At 38.9% G+C, this 22,979-nt stretch overlaps 2 protein-coding genes across 2 annotated transcripts in view; one reads left to right on the top strand and one right to left on the bottom strand.

Annotated features, from left to right (window-relative positions):
• DCAF13 (DDB1 and CUL4 associated factor 13) overlaps positions 1–6,244 on the bottom strand; it is a 30,454-nt gene extending 24,210 nt beyond the window's left edge. The window contains exons 1-3 of the mRNA XM_014827363.3: positions 6,108–6,244; positions 810–1,009; positions 126–233 (exon numbers count right to left, since the gene is read on the bottom strand). Coding sequence (XP_014682849.1) covers positions 126–233; positions 810–1,009; positions 6,108–6,177 — 378 coding nt within the window. The 5' untranslated portion in view covers positions 6,178–6,244. The remainder of the gene's footprint in view (positions 1–125; positions 234–809; positions 1,010–6,107) is intronic.
• Positions 6,245–6,250: 6 nt separating this feature from the next.
• SLC25A32 (solute carrier family 25 member 32) lies at positions 6,251–22,930 on the top strand. The gene is made up of 7 exons (XM_014827168.3): positions 6,251–6,857; positions 15,833–15,983; positions 18,338–18,423; positions 19,510–19,670; positions 20,040–20,153; positions 20,481–20,626; positions 21,588–22,930. The coding sequence occupies exons 1-7, from the start codon at positions 6,251–6,253 to the stop codon at positions 21,721–21,723; spliced, it is 1,401 nt and encodes a 466-aa protein (XP_014682654.1). The 3' UTR covers positions 21,724–22,930.
• The last annotated feature ends 49 nt before the right edge of the window (positions 22,931–22,979 follow it).

Here is a 22,979-nt window from a genome sequence, read left to right as displayed (position 1 = left end):
AAGTTATTTTGCATTGTGAAATTCCAAAAGGGCCCTGGAACAAATAAATGAACTCAGAAAATATTCAACTAGCTCAGTCCTACACATGTTGAAAAGAGTTAATGACTTAATTGCGTTATACTTACAGTAAAAAAAGAAGTCCCACAAAAGCGAGTGCATATTCCTCGTACAAAACCTTCATGGGCTTGTAGTGCACGGATACATTTTCGTTTAGTCAAGTTCCAAATTCTAACCTATGATAAAGCATACCAGGAAATTTCAGTGAACTACAAATATAAAATATTCAGGCGCCAGAATAGCACATTGCAAGAAAAATAAATTCAACACTCAAAAGCCTACGAATCTCCCTACCAGACAGCTAAAAACAAAACCCTCTGAATTAAAATAATGCAATGCATATGGATAAGTATATCAACAAGCAGAAAATTCAATCTGTTAAATATCTATTGATTCTAGTTTAAAGTGTTTCAAAGCTTTCTTTCCTTGCTAGAGTGGGAAATAATTAAGTGTTGAATCATTAACAACATTCTCTGTGCAAACACCTCACAGTTAAAATATCTTTACTGTAAACATAACTTATTATTTACGGTCAAATTGAGCCTTAGGCTACTACATTTTTAATTTCTTAGGTTTAGATAAGAAATTAAAGTTATTAATTCAAACAGAATTTAGTTTTGAAATTAAAAGCAAACAAGACAGAAAAATGAAATCAAACCAATTAAAACCCACAGCAACTCAAAACTAAAGGAAGAACATTTCTAATATACATATTTTTAGTTTAAAAGATCAATGTTTAGAATGACACTTGCCTCTCCATCACATGCCCCAGAAAGGACAGTAGCCAGGCTCTTTGGATGCTTTGCCAAGCAATTGACTCCATCTCGGTGACCATCCAGGGAAGCAAGGAATGGCTTTGCAAATACTCGTTCCAGTTTGGTAGCATTTAAAGCTCTCATGTATTCTCGTGGGACCTCAAAAGGATGTAAGGTAGGATCATAGTTTCTTGGAACTGAAATAAGAATGACTCCTCTTAGCAAAATAATTCACATTTAATATTTCCTGTGTTCTTCCTCAGCTTATCATTCAATTTCTTATTAAATAACCCTTTATTAGAGACGCTGTTCTATTCCTAAAACTGTGAAGAATACAAAAGTAGAAAACCTGGGAGCTGGCCTGGTGGCTGAGTGGTTAAGTTCGCGAGCTCCGCTTCAGTAGCCCAGGTTTTCGCCAGTTTGGATCCTGGGCGTGGACATGGCACCGCTCATCAAACCATGCTGAGGCGGCATCTCACATACCACAACTAAAATACACAACTATGTACCGGGGTGGAGGGAGGTGTGGGGAGAAAAAAAGGAAAAATAAAATCTTAAAAAAAAAAAAATAGTAGAAGACCTTTTGTCCAGAAACCTTTCCAAAATTACCAGAAAATCATAGAATGCACACATCTTGCAAAATAAGGAGACTTGATATATACATACGACTTTTCCTTTTCTATGTCCTACTACACTCTTCAACAGGGTTGTAAGCTTTCACGGGCAGGGCTTCCGCTACATTCTTCATTTGTACTCCTCATGCCTAGCAGAGCGCCTAGCACAAAACAAGGGCACAATACACGTTTGCCTGACTGAACTCTAAGCTCCTGTGGGGCAGGGAACACTATCAATCTCCAGTGCTAACAGTAGTACTGCACTGACAGGCACACAATGTGGTGGTTATGATTACAGCTACTATTTATCGAGTACTTTCCATGTTTATTTACTTACTTAAAAAACACAGAGAGTCTACCATGTGCTGGGCACTGTTCCAAATACCTTATATTAACTCATTTGAACTCCACAGCACCCTCTGGGTTAAGTTCTATTACTATCTTCCACATTATAGATGGGGAAACTGAGGCACAGAGAGGCAATCTGCCTATGAAGTGATGGAGCCAGATTCAAACCAAGGTAGTCTGGCTCCAGAACCCATATTCTTAACTATTATGCTATGCTGCCAAACATCTTGTCTCAGTTAATAATTATGCTAGGAAATAATTCTAAACTCACATGTCTAAAAAACCCTCAATGTCTAAAAGTAAATGCATCTTCTTACCCCATGCCTTTAGCCTGCTGTCTCTTCTTTCTCACTCCCTGTTAACGGTACTACATCTCACATTCAATCAAGTTCAAACGTTAGTCATTCTTACGTATTCCATCTTCCACATTCCCCAATGCCAAAACTTTAAGTCCTACTTCTGTTGTCTTCAAAATACTTATTTATTCTTCCCTTTCTTTTCCTACTTCTATAACTTAGTTCTGGACCTTATTACTTTATACTTAGACTACTGTAATACCATCCTACTCTATTTGGTGGCAGTTTACACTATTATCAGATTAATCATCCTAAAACACAGCTTTTTTACATGTCACTCCCACGGTCAAAAACTTTCAAAGGTTCCCTATAGTGGTAGTCTGCAAACTCCTTTGATTGTGTGCCCCATTAGTAACAGAGTTTTTGAGCAGGCTTCTCTCCCTCAACATACATATATTTATTTAGTGACAACACATGACTAAAGATGCTTGTTTAAAAAAAAAAACTCAATTTAACAATATGATAGAGTGATTCAAAGGTTTCAACTTTAGTTTATTTCAATCTTTGGTTTTAAGCGATATCATAGCTGAAAAAGACACAGGCAGAACTCACTTGTGCACAGTACCATGTCATTGGGACCACAGGCATACTGAAACCAATTTCCCGTTTTGCATGGTTTTGAGGTAACACGTGACTTCAGTCGCTGTAAACCTCTCGAAGAGTGGAAGTGGTTCACTTAATAGCGTAAAAAGTTAGGACTGCCCGTACAAGTAGATCCAAAGAGAATACAAGAGTTGGCTATGTATAGTATATTTAATTTTCAGTCCCATCTACCAGTTTTGCAAAGGTTATTTCTGAAGTATGTCTAGAAAATTTCCATCTACTCTGATGTCAATAACTGTTCTTATAACTATTTGGCATTTTAATAATTTTAACCTTGGGGCCAGCCCTGTGACCGAGTGGTTAAGTTCGCATGCTCCACTTCAGCAGCCCAAGGTTTTACTGGTTCGGATCCAGGGCGCGGACATGGCACTGCTCATCAGGCCATGCTGAGGTGGCATCCCACAGGCCACAAGTGGAAGGACCCACAACTAAAAATACACAGCTATGTACCGGGGGGCTTTGGGGAAAAAATGAAAAATAAAATCTTTAAAAATAATAATAATAATTTTAACATTAAAATTATCAACATGAAAAGTATTTTTTCATTAAAATGAAAAAATAAACAAAGTAGATCATTTTCTTTACCAATTTTTTTATATTGGCAAAAATGAATTCTTACACATGACACTTTCATCATTTTCAGTACAAAAATTTTTAAATGATGGAAACATTTCCAAATACAGTTTCAAAATGATCTCTCCATACAAGATTTTTTGAAAACTAATCACTTCCTCACTTACCACTCATCATTAAAATGGACCTTAAAGTAGCAAGTTAACATATTTTTTATTTTTAAAATAAAAACTTCTACCCAGTCTTCATAGCCACAAAAAGTTTAGCTAATTTTAAAAATGCTTAATTCATGGTTACGTTCCACAGCTCTTCTAAGAACTTTACAACGATATTATCTCTGCAGGAAAAAAGATTTTCATGGTCCATCTCCTTAACCTTACAAATTATTATAAAGATTCTATTATTTGAAATAACAGAATTCCCCAACAAATGTCAACTGTAATATGCTGCAATATTCTGAAGGCAGAAGCAGGCACACCTTTGTCAACCCTCCACTCTTTTCTCGGGATACCTCAAGTACCACAGAAAGCCTGTGACTATGTATTTAATGTATAGCTAAAATGAGGATGTCAGTAGCAATGCAAGTTTTATGAAAGTAAAGATTATTTCTTAATATAAGAAACATAAATTGAAGTATTCATTGTTTTTTTCCATTCTGCAATTGACAGCCTCTTCATTTTAGAGACCTCTGACCAATGCAAGGATGTTCAAGCTCCTTTCTGGTCTTCCACAATCTGATGTCAACCTACCTCTTCAGCTTCAAGTAGTACGTTCTGAAACTTAGCTCCAGCCAAACTGGTTAGTCACTGTCATCTAAAACTGCCTTGCAATTTCCGACTCTTGAGCCCTTGCAGAAGCCATTTCTTCTACCAAGAATGTACTCCAATATTCATCCTATTTAAACCCTATGAATCCTTTAAAAATATCCAGTTTAAATCTCGTGTCTTCTATAAAGCTTTTCAAATCACCACAATCATGCTCCCCTCTAAATTCATACAGTCAACAAGAGACATTCAATAAATATATATGGAGCACCCGCCATATGCCACAAGAATATGAGGATATCACAGCTAACAAACTTATGACATATATTTATGTAGGCTGTTCTCACAGATCTGTATGTTAACCAGCTGTGTCAGAAGTGCCAAAGGAGTTTTAAAAATACAGATTCCCAGATGCCCAACTTGGTTTTACAAATCAGAATACTCAAATAAATATCTGAATACTGCACAAAATTTACAAGGAAATATCACCTAACCAAGATAAGAATGAAAGGACAAAGGAAGATAACAAACGTCTTTCTAATTTTACGTTTAACAGAGCTCCAATACTTCTATTTTTCCATTTTGCTATCCATTAACACTTCCATCAGAAAGTATAAAGAAATTGGTAGATGTTATAGAAAATAAGACCCTTAACAAGATCAGATAACTAATAACCTAACATTGAGATTCTATGACGAGTCAATCACTCACTCATTCCTTCACACAGACATTTATGAAGCTCCTACCATGTGCCAGGTGCTGTCTAAACACAGTGTATATAGAAATAGACACGATTCTTCCCCTCTGTAAGCTGTCTGATGGGAAAGACTGATAATCAAAATAATAACCATGAGACAGTAAGATAAGCACTCTGATGTTAGTGTAAAAATATGTGATAAAGCATAGAAGAAGGATGCTTAAATGGGGGTGGAGGGTATCTGCAGGGGATAAGTATGGAAAAATTATTGTCCAGAAAAAGCTTCCCAGAGGATGGAGAGAAATTGGTAAAGGTGTGTGCCACAGGACGCCTGAAAGAAAATGTCTGAAATGCACTGAGATTCGCAAGGGCAAATGCAAGCTGTTTGCGGGTAAAGCATCGACTGGTGAAACCAGAGAAGATGGGACCAGGTTCAAGGAGTAGGGATGATGTCAAGTTCAAGCGACATAACCTAATTCATATTTTAGAAACTTTACTGTCTTGTTAGTTAACCTGTAAACATGTTTTGAGTAGAGGCCATATATTTACTCCTTAGCAATGCTCACACATATGTTGACAACCTCTACTACTCAATCAAAATAGCGAAATACTGTTCCAGCCTCATCTTCTATCACTCATCCTTTACTCAAACTCCGATAACTTGACCCTTCTTTTATGCCTTAAGTTCATCCTTGCCTTAAGGCCTTTGAACTTCTTATACTCTTCATTCAGAATACTCTGTTCACATATGGTTGGTCCCTCGTCATTTTAGATATCACAAGCTTTAATTCACAAGCAGTCAACATGTTAATAGGGGAATAGACTAGTAAGGATAAATAAAACTCAATTTCATTTTATCCATTCTCAATTTCAACTGTTGATAAGAGAAAACTGACGGCTTTAGGTTTCACCTATGTCTCTTCCCACATCTAGAAGTATGTAATTTTAAGTGGTAAAGTGGCCACAAGTTAGAGCAGCAGGAAGGCTTAAAGAAGCCTATTTCATTGTTAAATCCTTCAAAATATGAGTTTGGCTCATTCAAGTTCCGCTTTTCCACAAGAGGAATCCAAGAACAATGAGAGAGCAGCACCTGGAAGCCAGGAGGCGGAAGCATTCCCCAGAGAGCTAACTTTTCCATTTACCACTAGGGCAAGTTCTTAGAAAAAGGACCTGAAGAGAAGTCCACTACCCAGTCCCGCAACGGCCTTATCTACCAAAGTCTGCCTTGGCGAAATGAACAGGGAAAGAACGAGACTGAAGTGCCAGTCTCCCCGCAGCTTTACTCAGTGGAAGCTGAGGCCAGACCCAAGGCTGGCGGCCTCCCTCCCAACTTGTCTCACCTCTCTGTAAATCCAGCTTGGTTTCGCGGACATAGTTGTCCGGGTTCCGGCTCAGCATCTTTACCTTCATCTTGGCTGTCAGCTCTCCCCGATTCCACGAGCCTTTCTCTCTGGGCTTGGGTTACTTCCGCCTCCTCCGGCACATGCCACTTCCGCTTCTTCTAGGCTGCTTCCTGTCACGTGACTTCCACGGTGTGGAAACCGGCCGCTTCAGTTGGACCTTGCGGCGCTTCATAGTTTTGCGGACAAAGGTTGCCTGGGGGCGGTTGTTCAGCGGTGCTCTCCCGTGCACGTCCCTCTGCCGGTGCCGGCTACCGCGGCGGGCCAGGCAGGCGGGGACTCGGCGGCGGCGGACGCCCCGCCTCCGCGCTCTCCGCCGGCGTGCCCTACGCCTGCGCTGCTCTCACGCCCCTTCTGCGCCGCGGTCTCCGCTCCGTTCCTGTGCCCCGGCGTCTGAGGCCGCGCACCGGTCCCGGAAGTGGGCTCGCGCCCCGCGGTTCTGCTTCAGAGCGGCGACCGTCGCCACGGTGGCGGCCACTGCATCTCGTCCCACCTCCGCCGCCCTAGGCGCGGTGGTGTCTGCGGGCCCCGAGCCTATGACGGGCCAGGGCCAGTCGGCGTCCGGGTCGTCGGCGTGGAGCACGGTATTCCGCCACGTCCGGTACGAGAACTTGGTGGCGGGCGTGAGCGGCGGCGTCCTGTCCAACCTCGCGCTGCATCCTCTTGACCTGGTGAAGATCCGCTTCGCCGGTAAGAGCCCGCTCAGACCCTGGGTTCCTTCTTGCTGTCACCCCGAATTGGGGGATAAAGACGCAAAAGGAAGCCTTGCTCTCCTCTGCGTCTTCACACTGCCAAGCGAGCATTGAAGAAGATGCTGTCTTTCCGGGCACACCTGGAACTAGATTTGAGGGAAGGGAGCCTGGTGAAAGGGTGTGGCCGCCGTCACCCCCGTTCCCCATTTTAAGGGATGGAGAGAAAAGTCTGAGACAAGTCGTTATTGGTGTAGACTGTGGGACTCAGAGCCTGATTTGTAAAATAAAAAAGATTGTCACACTTTAGGGCTCAGCCCTCACACGTGCAAAGCATTCACCCTTGGAGGTACTTTGAAATCTTAGGGTAGCCACGTGTTTGGCAGCACGGCCAAGGGGAAAAGGCAAGTGCTTGGGTAGGTGTAATCTTCAGCAGGTAGTTAGGAATAGGTTTGGGATGGGATTCTCTTGTATTTTGGCGTCTATAGTGTGGTACAAGGTCCTGTGAAGTAATAGGTAGCTAGAATCCAAATATTATTTTGTTTTTTATTTAGGTTTATCGAATTAAGTGCATTGAGTTAAGTGAATTAAGTATACTAAAATTAAAGTACTTTAGAAGTGAAACTCAACAGTAAGTTCTGGAAAGGATAGTGTTGAAGAAGGTCTTTGATCATTTTACTTGTAAACTGTTTTCTACCATTTTGCTTTTCTTATTGCTACAAGTTAAGTTCTGCCTTGAAAATTAGCTCTGGAGAAGTGGTTTATTCTTAAGGAGTCAGATTAATTCTATTCACCTGATAGATCTTGTTCTTGTAATGTTTGTAGACTGCTGTATGGGGTACAGAAGAACCTAAACAAAGTTCTTGTCCTCAGGGAACTTACAGTTTTAATTGGGGCTTGAGACTTAGTCATATAAAACGTAATTCTAGATAACATAAAATGAAGGGCAAAATGGAATAAATCCAAACACCAAAATATGAGTAGTGGTGGAGCATCAAGAAAATTATAAATTGCTGATGGCCAGATGTATCTGTGCCTGTAAAGGTTGCATTAGATCTTGAGGTTCCCCAAAGAAGGAGCAATATTTTGACAGCCAGAGAGGACGCAAGAAGGAAGGATTTTCCTATGAAGGAAAAATCAGCAAAAATTATTCCCTGGAAGAAAACCCACAAAGGCATATAATTTCCGTGGAGTTTATGATGCATGCACAAATAAAAATTACGATGCATTTACTAGGAGCAAGGCAATGCACTAAGAGCTGTATATGCATTATCTCATTTACTACTCTGAACAAACCTGTGAATTTATTATCCCAGTTATACAGATGGGGATAATAGAAATTGAGTAACTGGCCCAAGTCACAAGTTTGTAAAGGTAGATCTGGGATTTGAACCCAAGTGGTCTGACCCTAGAACCTTCTGGCACTTAAGCACTGACCATACTACCTCTAGGAATCTCTAGTATACAGCATCTTGAACATGAAGAAAAGAATTCTGGACTTGGCTGCAAGTGCAGGCCTGTATGACTTGGTGTCTCCCTTGAGCATTTTGTCCAGGAGCAGAAGAGGTGACAGTTGAGATGATCATTGAGGAATAGTGTCGTTGGCGTAATGAGTTTAAGACAATGCTGTGAAGCACACCGTGCCTGAAGAAAGGGAATTCTTGGTACCTGAGAAGATTGGCAATGTTAATGAAATGAGGAGAGTGTTAGGAGACCAGGAGGACTAAGGTGACAGATAAAGTGATTGAGATTGGGTGGGAGGACAAAATTAAAGATCTAGGAGTCAAAGCAGGACTTTGTAATAATAAAGTGCGGCTGTGAAATGGTCATAGGAAAGAGGGAAGTTTAGGAAGATGAGTAACTGAAATCAAAATAGTTGATTGGCCGTCAGCATTAATGCTGTAATTTTTGTGCTTTCATAAAATTTAAGCCCTTGTAATAAAATTGTAATATCTCATAACAGGAGGTGTTAGTCTTGAATGTACCGTTAAACGTAACCTGGAACATTTCAGTGAATTCAGGTATAAATTGGAACTTGAAGGTATCCAGAGTGGTAGAAAGATTAGCAATCATTTCACGTGAGAAGTGACTGGAGAAATTAGTTTAGTGCAGGGGTAGGAGGTTACTTAAGGTATTGAGAAAGCTGCCATGTGGGAAAGGAAGCTGCCTTATTGAGGGTTGATCTAAAGGGCAAACAGAGGTTGGGCAGAAATTACAGAGAAGCAGAGTTTGGCCTGGCAAAGTGGTGGTGCTCAGAAATGAAACTGGTGATGACTGGAAGTGGTTCAGAGGTTGGATGACAGAAGTTAGAAGATATTTCTGTATTGTGTGGAAACGTCAGATGAGGTGATTGTTGAGGCCCCTTCTAACTTTAAGATGTAATTTTAAGTCATCAAGAATGATAAGAGAGACAGAGCCCCAACAAAGAAGAATGTGAATCAGGTGTAAAAATAGTAATTTTCGAAAATAACCTGAAAACCCAATAATCCATAAGTTGATTGAGGAACCAAAATGTAGAGTCCGGTAACAGGAATGGCAAGTTTTGTATGTATATAGTATTGCAAGACCCAGTAGCATAAATAAACTAATACTTGCTATGTGCCAGACATGATTTTAAGGGCTTTATATGTATTAACTCATTTAACCCTTTGTGATTTTTAGAGTTCTATTATTTTTCTCATTTTATGGATGAGAAAACTCAGGCGCAGAGTAATCAAGTAACTGTCTCAGGGTCGCACAGTTAAGTATTAGAATTGGGATTCAAACCCAGGAAGTGTGATTCCATAACATATGCTGTCAGTGTGAAACCGTAAGTGAGTAGTCTGGTATAGCTAAAGGGTAAAATGCTAGAGGTGGAAATGAGAATGATTCCAGAAAGTTAAGAAGCTGCCAGGTTGACACATCTTTTATGCCATGTAAAAATGGAGGCCAGGTCTAGATGCTAGGAATGAGATCAGGGCTAAAGATGTAGAAACCGTAGCACAGGGGTGGTGATTGCAGCTAAGATTGCCTATAAAAATCAACATTTAAAGAATGGGCAGCAGAGAAGGAGGCTGCAAAGGAAATTTAGTGGCCAAAGAAGTAAGAGGAAAATCAGGAGAGTGTGGTGTGAAACTAGCCCAAAGAAGAGTGTTTTAGGAGGTAAACAGTGTCAGGTGCTGCTCAAGGGTTAGTAGGAAAGAGAGGACTCCTAAAGTGCACTTGGAGGTCTTTAACTAGAGCACTTGCTGTAATGGATGGGGATCCAAACAGATTGCACTGGAGGTGAGAAAGCCCCTGCTGAGATTGTAGTTCTCTTCCAGAAGCTTAACTGATACGGAGGCACTGTTTAGGGCTTCAACACATGAATTTGGGAGGGAAACAATTCAGTCCCTAACAGGCTCTTGCCCTTCTTTCTTGCCTAATTTCCTACCAAGTCCTTCTCTCCACCAGCTGTACGCTTCAGCTATACCAAATCCCCAGTGTACTCCCCAAAAGTGCCAGGCACTCTGATGCTTCCATGTGTTTGCTCCAGCTGTTGCACTTGTCTAGAGGTAAACCTTTCTCTCCGTTTCCCACAGACAAGTTTCTGATCAATCTTCAAGGCTCTGCCCTAGCATCTTCTCTCCCACTTTCCCTATCACCTGCTGCCTCTCCTCTCTCCCTTCTATACACAGCGTTCATGGTGTTTCCTCTGTGTTCCTATGGCACTTCTTTACCAGAGTGCTCATAACTTTGTAATGTGGTTGCTTGTTTATTTTCCCTTGAAAATTATGTCTTCCTCAGTGTCAGGGTTTGTGTCCTACTTATGTTTATATTCCCCCTTTGCCTGGCAATGATGAGTCAATAAATAGTTTTTCTATCTTTTTATAAAATAATATTTATGTACAAATGAATATTTTTCAAAATTAAAGATTTAATCCTAACTTTATGATAAGGTAGATAAGATTATAGTTTTAAGGAAGTATATAGTATGGAATGTTGTTGCCTATTACTGAGATACTTAATACTCCTATGATTAAGTGACTTCTCAAAATAATAGAGAAATCATTGATTCTTACCTATGAAAAGCAAAGATTTTTTTTGTGTGTGTGGTTTGCTTTGTTTTTTACCTCAAGAGAAAATTTGTGTTTTGAGATTATTGAAAGGAAAATGAAAGGTATTTAGAAGAAAAAATTTACACAGGAGAATGAGAAACATAAAATCCAAGGGAAGCACCAGAAAGTTTATAAAGTACACAGCAAAACATATTTTGAGAGCCACTCTGTTACTTGCTTTAAAATTTATTATCTTGTATAAACTTCATAACAACCTGTGAGGTAGGTGATATTTATCCCTGTTTTATACATGAGGATGCTGAAGCTCAGAAAGATTAAGACTGTATAGCTAAATAGGGAAATTGGATATCAAACTCAGTTCTTCTGACAAAGCCTAGTGTACTTTAATCTCGTTTCATGGTGTAACACTGTCAGGTTAATGATGAAGGAAATTGACTTTTCTCCCTTTGCCTGGCTATGGTAAACAGTCAGGGATTCTTTGCCAGGCTCCATTATGCACAGTAAGGTAGTGGCAAGGGGACAGTGCACTGGGCATGCTGGTATGACTAGTGTACTATAATCTGTATAAACGTTCAGGGGGGCACTTTCAGTATGTATTTGTAACCTTAAATTTATACCTTTTTGGCCCATATCAATTCCCCTTCTAATAGTTAATTCTAGTGACATAAGAATTTGTACAAATTGTTGTACAGCATATTCTCTAGAGACCTTTTAATAATAGCAAAATAATGAGAAACAATTCACATGCCAACTAGGGGAGTGATGCTACAAATGAGATATCAATGAGAGAAAACCATCACATCATTTTTATAAAATCTTTTACTTTTTGGAAGTCTATTTAATAACAGAGGAATGCCCACAATATACTCTTAAGTAGGGGGAAAAGCAGTGTACAAACTAAGTATAGTAAAATGCCAGTTTTATAAAAATCTAGACTATAGGGCCGGCCCGGTGGCGCAGAAGTTAAGTGCGTACGTTCCGCTTCAGTGGCCCGGGGTTCGCCAGTTCGGATCCCGGGTGCGGACAAGTCACCACTTGGCAAGCCATGCTGTGACAGGCATCCGACATATAAAGTAGAGGAAGATGGGCACGGATGTTAGCTCAGGGCCAGTCTTCCTCAGCAAAAAGAGGAGGATTGACAGCAGATGTTAGCTCAGGGCTAACCTTCCTCAAAAAAAAAAATCTAGATTATAAATTTGGCATTCTCTTTCATTCCATTTCCCTGTAGGAAAAAGAAGGCACATTCAAAATAGGATTATTCTTAGGTGTGGGGGTTGTTTACGAGGACTGTTTACAAAGATGTGAGCAGATCATAGGAAAACCACAAGGAATACTGCAGTATTCTGGGGCTGGAAACAGTCTAGACTGTTGCCACCTGAAGAGCCAAAGGACAAGGGGAGAGAATCGTAGAGGGCCACCTTGAGAGGAACTGTGACCTTGGGTGGAAGAACACAGCCTGCCCAAGGCAACCTCATAGGAAGGGAGCTGGAAGATAAATACCTGCATCTGTTCTCTTCCATCCCTCTGATCTCTTACTAGGGCTCCCCACTAGTCCAACTCAGCTAGAAGCTAGAAGGCAAAGTCAGGCTTCTGGGGCAGAATGTGATAGAGAGGGGTGGACAGTGGATCTGGAAAGAAAAACAGAAGATATTCAGGGTATATTAATTGAACAAATATTTATTGAGAGCCTACAATGTACAAAGCACTATGATTGGGGTAGAAATATTGCAGTGAAGAAGTAGTAGTCTCTGCCCTCACAGAGTGTCTTCCTACTGGGAAGCCAGAATAATTGAACAAAAAAACTAGTAATTGCAATAAAGTGTTTTATTATGGTAGAGAAAGAATAGGGTGCCAAAGCAAACTTGACCTCATCTAGGGGATAGGAAAGCAATCCCCAAAGGAAGTGATTATTAAACTTGAGACCTGAAAGAGGAATCAGAATTAGCTGTGTGAAGGAGTAGGTGAATGAGAAGACAGAACATTCCTGGCAGACGGAATAACCTCTACATAAGCTTTAGGGTCAGAGACTATATGAGAACTGAAAGTTGTTGAACATCGTAGCATCAGGTGTTTTAAAGTGTAGACTTCAGTGAGCCAGGTGCTTCGCAGGAAGTTCAGTGAGGCAGCATCATTGAATGCAGGGAGAGAATAGACAGGATACTGAGGCTCTTGGCCGACGTGCGTGATGGAGGGTCTTCTGTACTGTATTAAGGACTATGTTCTTTAGCCTACGGGCTATAGAACAGTTTTAAGTAGGTAAGTCGCTTTTGAGGTGCCTGTTTCTGGGAAGATTACTCAACCTGCAGTGTAATAAGTTGGGGGGAGGAGGGAGTCAGGGGCTGAGCAGCAAAAGTGGAGGCAAGAAGACTAATTTAAATTCTCTTGCTACTTGAGAAATGATGGTGTCCTGAAGTAGGATAGTGATCGTGCGAACTGAGTAATGTGAACAGGTCCAGGAAAGATTTGTGATGCAGAGTCAAAAGGACTTTTTAGTTGATAAGAGGATGTGGATGAAGGAGGATTCATGGATGGTCCCCAGTTTTCTGACTTGAGCCTCTGTGTGGATGGTAGTGCCATATATTGATCCATCCACAACACTACAATAAGAACAGCTTTGGAAGAGATGGAGAAAAGTAGTTCAGTTTTGGATATGTTCAAGCAAAATATCTAGCTACAACTTTTGTTAGCTGCATATATCTATGTAGATCTGAAGATCAACAAAAAGCTCTGGTCTAGAGATAGAGAACTGCGATTTATATCCACAGACTAAAAAGAAAGGAAATATGCCACAATAAGGGCAGTCATCTCTGAGTGGTGGCTTTGTGGGTAATTTTTATCTTCTTCTTTATTCCTTTCTATATTTTGTAAAATTTCTACGGTATAGACGTTTTGCTTTTTAAAAAGCCAAATTTTTCTTCTCTTTGCTGAAGAAGATTCTCCCTGAGCCAACGTCCACTGCCAATCTTCCTCTTTTTGCTTGAGGAAGATTCGCCCTGAACTGACATCTGTGCCAGTCAGTCTTCCTTTGTTCTGTATGTGGGTTGCTGCCTCAACGTGGCTGCTGAAGAGTGGTGTAGGTCTGTGCCCAGGAACCAAACCCAGGCCACCAAAGCGGAGTGCACCAAACTTAACCAGTAGGCCATGGGACTGGCCCCCTAAAAGCCATTTTTAATGATTGTATGCTAGTTTAATATTTATTGCTTGAGAAAAGGTTTTTAAATGTTATTCTGTTTATTTCAGTTGCAGATGTAAAGCATCTGAAAATGTTCTTAGGTGAGGGATAACAGAAATAAATTGAAATTTAAAAATCTTTTCCCTAGGGCTGCTTTGTTTTATTTTATTACAAAAGTACTGTGTCATCTTTGTTTACATCCTCTAATTTGTATTGTTGAGTTGTCTCTATCATTCTGTGCCTCCAACCACCCTCTGCTAATCTCATTCCCTGTGGGTAGCTACTATTAACCATATGGAGTGTTTCAGTCCACTCCTTTTTCTAGGCATACCCTAACATATATAAAAAATACATATGTAGTTGTAGAGGATGATTTAAAAATAAACTAGTATAGGGGCTGGCCTGGTGGCTCAGCGGTTAAGTGCGCACGTTCCACTTTGGTGGCGCAGAGTTTGCCCGTTCAGATCCTGGGTGCAGACGTGGCACTGCTTCACAAGCCATGCTGTGGTAGGCGTCCCACATATAAAGTAGAGGAAGATGGGCACAGATGTTAGCTCAGGGCCAGTCTTCCTCAGCAAAAAGAGGAGGATTGGTGGCAGATGTTAGCTCAGGGCTGATCTTCCTCGGAAAAAAAAAAACAAACTAGTATATGCATTTTAGTGAAATCGGACATTTTTCTACGTATCTCAATATTTTAAAATGTCTAGAGTAGTCCATATTATAGATGTATCACAATTTGTTTTTAAACATTTCCCTATTGATGGATATTGAGATTGGTTTCGCTTTTCCTGCCACAGAAGATGCTACAGTGAACATCTTTCTATGTGCATCTTTGTAGATTGGGGCTAATATTCCTATAGGGTATATTCTTAGAAATGGAACTGCTGGGTCAAAGGATAATTACATTTAAATTTTTATTAGATACTGTTAAACTCTCAAAAAGGGCATGAAAGTACCTATTTCCCTACACCCTCACCAACACTGGGTATTAACAAACTGTAAAATTGTTTTCAATCTGGAAGGCAAAAAAAAAGCTGCCTTACTTGAATTTGTATTTTATCCATGAAGTTGAACATCTTTTTAATGCTTCTTGGCTATGTGTATTTTTCTGTGAATTGACGGTTCATATAATTTGCCCATTTTTCTTAGGGGCTGTTTGTTGTTTTCTTATTGATTTGCAGATACTTCTTGTATATTAGATATATTAACTCTATACTACAAATATCTTTTTTTCAATGTCTTACTTGTAGAGTCTTTTGTGAAATAGAAGTTTAAAGTTATTTAGTCAATTAAGTGTTACCTCTTAAATTTCCAAAACAGATTTCAATTTCCCTTAAGAAACATAACATGTATATAATGTAACTTAGTTTTCACTTTACCTTATTTTATTAATTTAAAACTTTTGAGAGTAAGAAAGCAGTGGAAGGGAAGGATAGTTTTTCTCTTCTGATTTTGGTTGGTGGGGAGGGTAGAAAGAGAATTTCAAGGAAAAAAGTTTACGCTATCCTCCATGTTTTCTTTCCTGCCACTCCTCACGTGGCAGGAGGTTTTTATTGAGGGTGTTCAAAGCACTTAAAACTTGGGTAAATTCATGAATATATTAATTTTGAAATATTAAATAACCCTGGAAAATAATTTTCTCTACCTAAAAATGGTTTTATTCTGACTTTATCTCCTTAATATGACCGATTTTGTGATATCTATGTTTATGTGTGATTCAGAACTAGAACTTTGTTCTCACCTAACTTTTTGTATCCTTTATTGCAGTGAGTGATGGATTGGAACTGAGACCGAAATATAAAGGAATTTTGCATTGCTTGACCACCATTTGGAAACTTGATGGACTACGGGGACTTTACCAAGGAGTAACCCCAAATGTGTGGGGTGCTGGTTTATCCTGGGGCCTCTACTTTTTCTTGTGAGTAGATCTGGGAGACTACAGTATTGAGTAAAAGGAATTTTTGGTTTTAGTGATTTTTTTACATAGCAGTTGATGAGGCAAGATTTCAGTTCTCTGAATTGGAAGGGTCAGAAATGTCTTATTTCATTCTCTGTCAGCTATTATCAGAGGCATTTGGTCCGGAAGGAAGGTCTTAATAGGAAAAAAGTGAAAAGATGAGATGGAGAAACAGTCTTGGAGAAGCCATTTCTGTGAGATGAATTCGGGAAGATGCCCTAACAAAATACATTTGATTCATAATGAAGTTGGAAAAGCAGAAGAGGACAGATCTTGGGGTCCTCATAAGAACATGTACCACAGGAGATCCCTGTTGAGAACACAAAGGCCAGTGCATGGCTGAAAGAGTTTGAGACATGGTCCTTCTTACCTCTTGTTTGACCTGCTCCATCATCTTCTTAGCTCATTCATTTCCTAACTCTTTGACCTGTCGGGTATCATCATCATTTGAAATAACAGCTATTGCATTCTTACTGAAGGAGCCACAGAAAGCAGCTGTGGCAGGCACATTCAACTTACCGAGTGTACAAAGGAACAAAGCATCATCACACTTCAGTGGAGGAGCACCTGCTGCCCAGAGCATGTCTCTGATATTTGAAACTGAATCCATAATGGGGAGGCTTTTCTTTGGGGTTTTTTTGGGGGCGGCAAAGGAGGAGATTGGCCCTGAGCTAACATCTGTTGCCAGTCTTCCTCTTTTTTTTTTTTCTCCCTAAAGCCCCAGTACCTAGTTGTATATCCTAGTTGTAAGTCTTTCCAGTCCTTCTATGTGGGATGCTGTCACAGCAGGGCTTAATGAGTGGTATGTAGGTCCGTGCCTAGGATCCGAACTGGCAAACTCCAGGCCACTGAAGTGGAGCACGTGAACTTAACCACTATGCCACTGGGCCAGCCCTTCTTTGTTTTAATAGATAGCATTTTTTAGGAAAATATTAATACCTGTTTTATTTGCCTTTTTCTCTTTTGTGTCATATATTTTATTTTGTCATAAAGTATCCAAGTCAATCTTAAAATGTTTTTTTAATAGAAAGAATACTTTTTTTTTTTTTTAAGATTTTATTTTTTCCTTTTTCTCCCCAAAGCCCCCTGGTACATAGTTGTATATTCTTCATTGTGAGTCCTGCTAGTTGTGGCATGTGGGACGCTGCTTCAGCGTGGTTTGATGAGCAGTGCCATGTCCGCGCCCAGGATTCGAACCAACGAAACACTGGGCCACCTGCAGCGGAGCACTTGAACTTAACCACTCGGCCACGGGGCCAGCCCCCTCAATCTTAAAATATTTAAGTGAAAGCAAAATAAAATTCAGCTTTAGTATTGCTTAAATATTTTTCTTATTTTCAGTTCTAAGACATACTTAGATGGATGAAACTATATGTATAAAACTTATTCTATTATGAATTTCAGAGTTGTATAGCTTCTCCAAAGAGTTTTTAAGGACAAAACCATGTGAATATAAGGTTTATGTGATGAGAATTTCTTACAATAAAACAATATGCTTGTTTCATGGTAGAATGGTATTGGTAAAGTTTGGAAGGATTTATTTAGCTGTCTTCTTCCAAGTAGAAAGTGGAAATTGAAGTTAGAATAGGCTGATTGGACTCCCCTGCTGAGAAACATTTAGTGGCTCTCTATTTTCTGCCAAATAAAGCCCAAATGTCATTCTGCCCTTTCAGTGTGGCTAAACTTTTGTCTTCCCATCCACCCTTTTTATATCTTTTGTTCGTACTCATCTGTTTCCCTATTGAAACTGTTCCTGTCTCTCCATACCAGCTCAATGCCACTCCGTACACAAAGCCTTCAGTAATCTCAGTCATAGTTTCTGAATCTCTTAGGATGATGTCTGTATTGCCTTTTTATGATTACTTGTGTGCTGCTTACAGTCCTTGTCACTCTGCTAGGAAGGATCCATTGAGTGTTTTATCTATCAGAATTGCCAACCGTAGTCCCTGAACATAGCCGTGGAGCGCATATTTGTCAGGAGCCTTTTTTTTCCTTTTGTCTGCCCAATTACTACACCACCCTTCCCCCTCCCAGTTTTCCTGTCTGTCCTTTTCATTAATTGATGAATGTGTGATTAAAATATGTTACATATGTATTGCTAGCCATATACATTTAGGGGGAGGGGTGGTATAGTCTTACAGTAAACCATTTCCAGCAAATCTGTTCTTGAAGAGGTCTCATTCTTTGGTTGCATTATGCATTGACTTTTACTTTTGGGGTGCTGTTGTTAAGTTACACACATTTCAAAACAGACTTTACTGCTTTATGACATCTATTCAAATATTTATCAAACTGCTCATGTTTAATTCTTTTAGTTACAATGCCATCAAATCTTATAAGACAGAAGGAAGAGCTGACCGTTTAGAAGCAACAGAATACCTCGTCTCAGCTGCTGAAGCTGGTAAGGCAGTGTGTGAAACATAAAGCGTCAACTTCCAACTTGATTTTCACTTTTGTTTTTTATTTTATTTGCCGCTTTTCCTTTGAACACCAGAGTTTAAATATGCTCATCTAACTATGCTAATCAGTTATCGTGTGAAATTTCTTAGAAAGCAGGTATTCTTATTGATTATTCTGTATCAATCTGAACAATTTTATTTGTCACAAAGGGAAGTAAAATTTAGAAAAGTTATGAATCCCTAATAGTTTAAGAGGATTCAGTATAGTGTTTCTTCAGTTAAAGTATAATTTCAGTTTTCAAATTAGACAATTTAGTAGCCTTGTTTAATTGCCTCGTGTTTGTATAATATTCATGTATGTATAATATTCAGAAGGGGAAAACAAATTATAGCTCATACTTTGATACCTTGTTTACTGAATACCCAGCCCCTAGCAGAGACCTGAATCACAACAAGACTTAATAAATATTCATTGAATAAAGGACTATGTAGGAAATTCAACAAATGAGAAACTTAACCAGAATTTGTTTTACAAAATTGTCACTTTTAAGAATGTAAAATGTGTATTACATTACGTAGTTCTTTAATTTTTGAGGTATAGTAGCTACTTTGAACAGATTTGAGGAAGATCGTGGTAAAGTTGGGGTGGATGTATGTGGGCACATGCACAGATTATTGAAGTGCTGAATTCCTGGTCCTTTTCCCTAATCTTCAGCCCCTCTGGGTTATACTCTGTCCTGCTCCTCAGTATCTGTACCTCCTTCTCAGAGTTTGCTCTCAGGACTTGCATCTGTTCTCTACACTGTTCAGGAGCCAGGACATCTTTGCTGTTCTCACCCCTCAAAGGGAAAGTGTTTCACATTTCTATCTCCCTTTTAATTGGCCTCTCAGTAATCACATGAGGAACTTTTTATAACTACCAAAAACTATGTCTACCCTTTTACTGTGCCTGAGAGCCCACATCTCACTGTTGTAGGTACAGCCCCTGGGCAACCCCGTTCCTTATGTGAATGGACTGTTCTTAATTTTATTGTCATAAATGAGAAAGTTTCCTGTGTGCTGAGTATTCTTATTTAATCTGATTTTAGGAGCCATGACCCTCTGCATTACAAACCCATTATGGGTAACAAAAACTCGCCTTATGTTACAGTATGATGGTGTTGTTAACTCCCCACAGCGACAATATAAAGGAATGTTTGATACACTTGTGAAAATATATAAATATGAAGGTGTGCGTGGATTATATAAGGTAATGAATTATTATCAATATATTTTGAATAACTGACCATTGTAATTTCCCTTGGCTTTATTGTTTGAGTTCTGAATGACCTGTAGTCAGTTCTAAAAAGAAGACAAACTTAGGCAAGAAACAATTTAATGAAAACTGGAAGCTAGTTTACAGTGTTGAAATTGTACTTAAAGCTCTTTATCCTCATTACCATAAGACATATCATCCTGAGACTGGTGGGTGTGAGAAGGACTGTCTAAAACTTTGTCAAATAACCATCTCGCTGAGTCACACATGAAGGTCACCCATTCTTTACTCCTCTCCCGGGAAGCCGTGGTCCCTTGGGAACTTGCTTAGTTTAGCTTTTTTTTTTAAATCGTTCCCTTTTAGGGATTTGTTCCTGGGCTGTTTGGAACGTCACATGGTGCCCTTCAATTTATGGCATATGAATTGTTGAAGTTGAAATACAACCAGCATATCAATAGATTGCCAGAAGCCCAATTGGTAAGATGATTCTTGGAAAAAAGGTACCATTTACTTTTATGGCCATTTAATAGATGGAAATTTTGTCACATTTACTTTGGTAGTATTGCTGTGATAATGAGTACTGAGTGTACCACTAATTTAATTTATAGTTAAATATTTTATAGGCTAATGACACACAGATGTTAAAAATAGTACCCCTTAATTGCACAGAGCTTGTGTTGAGGGAAAACAGAATTTTTCACTTACAGATCCATTTAAGTGTTTGTTTTCCTATATAATTTTTACTTTTCTATTTTTAAAGAAATCTTGTCTGAAGAAAAACATTGTTTTGTGTTGTCATTTTAGAGCACAGTAGAATATATATCTGTTGCAGCACTATCTAAAGTATTTGCTGTAGCAGCAACGTACCCATATCAAGTTGTGAGAGCTCGTCTTCAGGATCAGCATATGTTTTACGAGGGTGTATTGGATGTAATCACAAAGACATGGAGGTGAGAGCGTTTGGTATATAAAAGTGGCTCTTAGGAGGTACCTTGCAAATTTTAAACTGTCCAGTTGACATTAGTTTTATAGAAAAGGCTGTTGTGCTATGGTGAAAACACAGCTGGTGGGCCTTGCTTTCCCATTTCCTACATATAGGACCATGGACTTAATCTCTCTGAGGCTTAATTTTTCATTTGTAAAATCAGAATGTCTAGGCTGACAAAGGTTGTTATAAAAATCAAATGAGATCTGTGAAAGTGGTTTAACAAATTAATAAAACAAAATGTAGGTGTTAGAAAATATTTGAATGGCATTGAATATGGGAAGTCATAAAAAACCTAGTTTAATACAGTTAAGAATGCCCCACACCTGCTACAGGCACCATAACTTTTGCAAATATTTGTCTCCATGTATGGAAGAGATGGTTGTTCTTCAGTATGGAAGTAAACTGTTATAGGTAGACATCCTCATATTTCTTTCTAATTCTAAAAGTCCAGAGTAGAATATTTAGAACGTTTTAATTTAGTTCAATTCAGTAAATATTTATTGAGAACCTAAGTGACAAGCTTCAATGCTATATTCCTATTCTAGGCATTAAGGAAATAGTTTTATTTTTATGTATGCTGTATTTGGTGTTGTCCAGCATTTATATGAGCTATGAGATTTTTAATGCCTCCTAGATCAGTTAATACTCCTGCATGTTCATACATTTAAAGGCATTTGAAAGATGGTTATCATTAAAGCACTTTTCAGTTTTGGGGTGTCCCTGCCCTTCCTTCCTGAGTCCACAAAAGGATTATAAGACCCCACAAATGGCTCATAAACTACCTTACTTCAGGACATTGAAAACATGGACTTTAAATCATAGGTTTGACTGCTGGCTCTGTGCCCTGTGTCAGTTAAACTTTTGTATGTTCGGGCTAGTTATGCAGGAAATTAATAAGTTTATTTCTATTTGTCCCTCTAAAGGAAAGAAGGCATCGGTGGATTTTACAAAGGAATTGCCCCCAATTTGATTAGAGTGACTCCAGCCTGCTGTATTACCTTTGTGGTATATGAAAATGTCTCGCATTTTTTAGTTGACCTTAGAGAAAAGAAAAAGTAAGCTAAAAGAAGATAATTCCAGTACATCTGCCCAAGGCAGCAACATGCTTCTTTGTGTTTGATATGTAAAACTCAGAAGAACACTGCACAGCAACGTGGCTCATAATCGAAATTGGTCTATAATGATTAGAAGTTAAAGAACTGCTAAGTCTTCGCAATGTTTTTCTGCTTTTTGCCTTCCCCATATGTATGGGACTTGGCTACCTCTGCCTGAAATGGCTGCCATCAACACAACGGTAAAACTGACATCAAGTGGAGAGTATCACAGATTTCTCCATTTCATTATTCTAGTAGAAGCTGATTTGCAGCATTTGCTAAGTGGATTAGATGAATGTGCTGCTTTTTCTAAACTTACTTGCCTGAATTGGCTTTAAGGTCGACCTCTGTGCAATAGCAAGAAAATGGCTTCTTAAAAGAATGTCATTGCTGTTTCAAGAGTAAATTAAATTTTAAGGATTTGCTGGAAAAGGTGTTGCCCAAATCCAGACCATTTTAGAGAACTGGGAAATATGGGTGAGAAAAAGATCCACTATAAATGTGCTTTAGTTTTAATTCAGTTGGAATGCACTAAGTAGAGAAATTTGAGATGTACTTCCCTTAATTTGAGAAATATCTGACATCTGTTGTCATTCCATCACTAATTTTATTTCCAGAGGCTCTGCCGTAATTTAAAATGTAATCCTGGATCCAGTTATTATTTCTTTTGGTATACGTACTTATGTCAGCCCTCATTTAGCATGTTTGGCTATAAATCACTTATTGGAGTTGCTAATACATCACCTTATGCAGATACTGGAATGATTAGGATGTGTTTGTTGGCAAACTATATGGAAATGAGAAACTTTAACTTCCTACTTCAGTTCTCAAATATATAGGTCCAAATCCCAAATAAATGATTAATTTACATTGGTTGCTTATATTCAGGCTTAAATATAAATTACATTAAGGGCCTTTATTCCTTCTACTTTTATGAGTCATTGTAAATATCTGTAAGTATAAAGGCCTACCCCAAAAGGATATTAATATTTTTCTGTATCATAAACATCTATGAATGCTGGTGCATTACATCTATTTGTTGTAAATAAAACATTGTAGTTTTCAAAGCCATATTTAAATGGTTCTTTGAAAATAGGTCTATTTTTTATATTTTGAAAATGGCATTGTTTTAAAAATAAAGATGAAGTAAGTACCTAGTTGTATTTACTATAATCTCTTGTAATCTCTTACTACATATATATATATATATATATATAAAAT

The sequence above is a fragment of the Equus asinus genome, chromosome 12 (assembly GCF_041296235.1).
Source record: "Equus asinus isolate D_3611 breed Donkey chromosome 12, EquAss-T2T_v2, whole genome shotgun sequence".
NCBI lineage: Eukaryota > Metazoa > Chordata > Mammalia > Perissodactyla > Equidae > Equus > Equus asinus.
This window is presented reverse-complemented; position numbering and strand designations above follow the sequence as displayed.

Bases quoted from the DNA above. Each gene is read 5' to 3' on its own strand.
- SLC25A32 (XM_014827168.3), top strand. From the start codon at position 6,251: ATGCCACTTCCGCTTCTTCTAGGCTGCTTCCTGTCACGTGACTTCCAC. The intron at 6,858-15,832 runs GTAAGAGCCCGC...CCTTTATTGCAG, and splicing joins GGTGAAGATCCGCTTCGCCG to TGAGTGATGGATTGGAACTG. The intron at 20,154-20,480 runs GTAAGATGATTC...TTGTCATTTTAG, and splicing joins GATTGCCAGAAGCCCAATTG to AGCACAGTAGAATATATATC.